Source organism: Contarinia nasturtii, unplaced genomic scaffold, assembly GCF_009176525.2.
Source record: "Contarinia nasturtii isolate CC-2019 unplaced genomic scaffold, AAFC_CNas_1.1 Cnas_scaffold_630, whole genome shotgun sequence".
Classification (NCBI taxonomy): Eukaryota; Metazoa; Arthropoda; class Insecta; order Diptera; family Cecidomyiidae; genus Contarinia; species Contarinia nasturtii.
Genome location: NW_022197981.1, coordinates 1,473,539 through 1,477,198, shown reverse-complemented (window position 1 = coordinate 1,477,198; position 3,660 = coordinate 1,473,539). Strand labels below are relative to the sequence as shown.

Below are 3,660 nucleotides of genomic sequence, written 5' to 3'. Positions count from 1 at the left end.
TTCTCCGAAACTAATATTTTGTTATAAATATTTCTTTTTTCCACTCTTGTGGTGTTGTATTTTGTGTTTTTTTTTTTTGCTACACTTCACTTCTCGTGTGTTTTATTTTGAGCAAATGGCAAATGAAATTCTATGCGACACGATCACACAAAAAAAAGAAGAACAAAACCGATAGAGGTGAGAGCAGGAATACACACCGAACACTATATCAAAAACAGAATAATCAAAAAATCAAAGAAAACCAAACACTGAAAATCGAACGACGATGTTATAGATAGACACGAAAAAATTGTGTTTTTTTTTCTATATTGTGTGTTGTTTAATTGTATAAATTTTTTTTTGCTCTACTGTGTGACTGACTGAACGAAAAATAAAGATATACGAGAGAGGTTTTGTCGTCTTTTTCTAATGGATTGGATAGTTGTACTCTCGCATACATTTGCATCTATGCGCGACGACAATGAATAGCAAGCATTTGGCCAAACGATGAACGGTTTGAGTGTATGTGCATGTGTGTGAGTGTACATGTTGATGATGCGATTGTATACGCTGTGTCTGTGTACATCTCACCGTTGGCACCGTTCGTAAATTGGATATGTGTTGGTTATGTTGTACTAGACCATTTTTGAAATTTTGCTGATATTCATGAATTTGAAACATTCTGTCTTTACGACCGCATACCTATTTCTATTTATATATGTGTTTGTGAAAGAGAGTATGTGCGGCATATTTTTGTGTGTGTTCACCCATAGAGAATAGCGCCACCCAACGTGATTTTTATTAAACATATATTCATTTAATTTTGCTATGTTGTCGCAATTTAAATTGGAAACGTATTAGAATCGAAACTAATACAAAACATTCACACACCAAACACACACATGCACGCGATGTGTGTGTGTGTGTGTGTGAGGAGAGAGAGTACACATACTTGATGATATGTTCAATGAATGTACTCATACATCGATAATGTTGTTTTTAAGCTTCATCGAGAGACTGTCATTTCATAGAGTAAATATACCGATTTTTTTTGCTTGTATGTATGTCGAACCGCAAACACCAAACGGTACACAATTCCACCATGAATCAATTAAATTCAATAAATTTTAAATTAACATGACATTTTTCCCATGTGAAAATAAATAAATTCTATAATTAAGCTAAATTAATTAACAACATGTTGTTCTTTGTCTTTTATCCTTGCCTTCCCTCACTCTCAATCTCTGTAGCTGATTCATTTCATGGAATATTGTTTTAAATTCAAAAAGTCGTACAAACCAGATGCACTGGTGGTCTCTCACGCATTCGAAACGGATGATAGTCGAAATTACGTATGTTTGACAGTTCTTGATCGGCTCCGAATGTTATGTGTGTGTTTTTTTTTTACTTCATCTATCGCCTTTCTGTAATCAGTTTAAGTGTGCATCGATAGAACAACATTTTGTATATATATTGAAGAATTGAAAATGTTTGCATTGAAAAAAGCGGTTTATTTTGGACAATAATATTTATTGTCTTTTTGCGAACGCTTGTGTGTGCATGTTAAGATAAATAAAAAGTTACAACAGTTGAAAATTGTTTTGATTCTTTTGCTTGATTTCGTTTTTATTTAAAACAACTACCCTACAATCTTCAGCCAAAATATGGCAAATCACTATGAAATCCCATCATGGGCTGGTAAGGCACCCACCGGCCATCATTTGGATGTTACGAAAGACGATAAACTCATTCAAAAACTTATGATTGATGAAAAAAAATGCTATTTGTTTGGACGAAACAAGCAGCTAAATGATTTTTGTATCGATCATGCATCGTGTTCTCGAGTTCATGCCGCACTAGTCTATCATAAACATTTGAATATCTCCTATTTGGTCGATCTGGGAAGCAGTAAGTTTTCCATCCATTCTATCTGAAAAAAAAAATTCATTCGATTAGATTTATTGCAAGATTATTGTTCTCTTTGGTTTTTTTGTGACAAGCTCATGGAACATTTATCGGAAATCTACGACTTGAATCACACAAACCAACGCAACTCCAAATTAATTCGACGTTTCATTTTGGTGCTTCAACTAGGTAGATGAATTGTCGGCTTTCGAGAGAAATTATTTTTTAATATATTTTTATTTGTTCTATTTAAGATATTATATTTTACGCGAACGACCATCGGCTGGATCACGGTCCGATAACATTATTCATGAAGACATACCGATGAGTGAAACCGGCGAAGGTGCTTTACTAGGATTGCCTGAAAGCGAAACCGATTTAGATGTAAATACTAATCAATTGAAACGAAAAACAAAAACTGACGCATTTGACATTGTTTACAGAATTTAACCGAATACAATACGGCCCACAATCGACGCATATCCATGCTCGGCATCACGGACGATGTCAAAACGAAGAAAAACAAGAATAACAAACGCAAGCGACGCAATGTCACTTTTAATGATGAGGAATGCATTATCAATCCAGAAGATGTTGATCCGAATGTTGGACGCTTCCGTAATTTAATCCAAACAACTGTTATACCAACAAAGCGTTCACGCATTGAAAACAATTTCATGGGCTATTCAACAGCTAGTTCAAGCGGTGCAGGTGGGTGTTTGGCATATATGTGAAATGATTTAGTATTGATAAATAGATGCAATTCTAATGAAAAGCATAACGAAAGAAATCGATTTGACGAAATAGTCAAAAGAATAAAATTGTCATACTAAAGCTTATAATTTGAGATAAAAAAAAAACAGATGTTGTTACTCAGCTTTGCTAATGCATCGAAATGGAGCACGCACCCATAAATGTGTCAAATTATTTTTTCCGATTTTTACTAAAAGTTTTTTCTTTAATTATTTCTCGTTCATTGCAAGTAGATATGACAAAGCATTTAAATCCAACATCGTTCATTCCTCATCTGTATCAAGATCTTCCGCCGATTGGCAGTAAATTTGGAGATAAATTGAACGACGGCAGCATTGGATCGAATTCAGGTCATGGCAGTTTAGATGTAAATATTTCACCGTCTGTGGTACCATCGTTTGGTTCGAAACTTGGTTTATTATTACCCGATCCAGCGCCCGAAGTTGCACCAAATCCAGACAAAATAATCTCATTGACACCGACACCATTCGGAATGGGACCACAAAGTAAATATCCGTTCAAAACAAAAGAGCACATTTGCAATTACCAAATTTCAATTTATTTTATTATTTATTTAAATTTTGTTATTGGTACAGATAAAATGTCAGACAACAATATGGAAATTTCAAATCCAAACGAGCCGAAAAAGAAGAAATACGCTAAGGAGCAGTGGCCAGGTCGAAAGCCGTTATTGAGTGGACTGTAATACAATCATTTGTACTTTTACATTGTAAAAAACGTTCATTTTATGTTTGACAGAGTAGACTTACGTATAATTTTTTTCGTCATCATTTATTGATTGTACAAATCAAAAAAATACCATCATCATGACAATCATTAGTGTTTTTGATTGTAATATACGATTTTAATGAATAAATCACTCAATAAAATACAGTACATTTTCAAAGAGAATCATTGTTTCAATTCAAAAAGTTGGCATAAAAGATTTTTTCAGTTTTGTCGTCGATGCTGTACAACAAACAAACACCACACAAGCACAATCGCGCGCCATTTTTGTGCTGT

General features: G+C 34.0%; 1 protein-coding gene across 1 annotated transcript; it reads left to right on the top strand.

Moving 5' to 3' along the window:
• The first annotated feature begins 1,426 nt into the window (after nt 1-1,426).
• LOC116340125 (nuclear inhibitor of protein phosphatase 1) lies at nt 1,427-3,549 on the top strand. The gene is made up of 6 exons (XM_031766373.1): nt 1,427-1,887; nt 1,980-2,073; nt 2,139-2,268; nt 2,328-2,595; nt 2,871-3,143; nt 3,234-3,549. The coding sequence occupies exons 1-6, from the start codon at nt 1,644-1,646 to the stop codon at nt 3,341-3,343; spliced, it is 1,119 nt and encodes a 372-aa protein (XP_031622233.1). The 5' UTR covers nt 1,427-1,643; the 3' UTR covers nt 3,344-3,549.
• Nucleotides 3,550-3,660: the final 111 nt, after the last annotated feature.

Bases quoted from the DNA above. Each gene is read 5' to 3' on its own strand.
- LOC116340125 (XM_031766373.1), top strand. From the start codon at position 1,644: ATGGCAAATCACTATGAAATCCCATCATGGGCTGGTAAGGCACCCACC. The intron at 2,596-2,870 runs GTGGGTGTTTGG...CATTGCAAGTAG, and splicing joins AGCTAGTTCAAGCGGTGCAG to ATATGACAAAGCATTTAAAT. The intron at 3,144-3,233 runs GTAAATATCCGT...TTATTGGTACAG, and splicing joins ATTCGGAATGGGACCACAAA to ATAAAATGTCAGACAACAAT.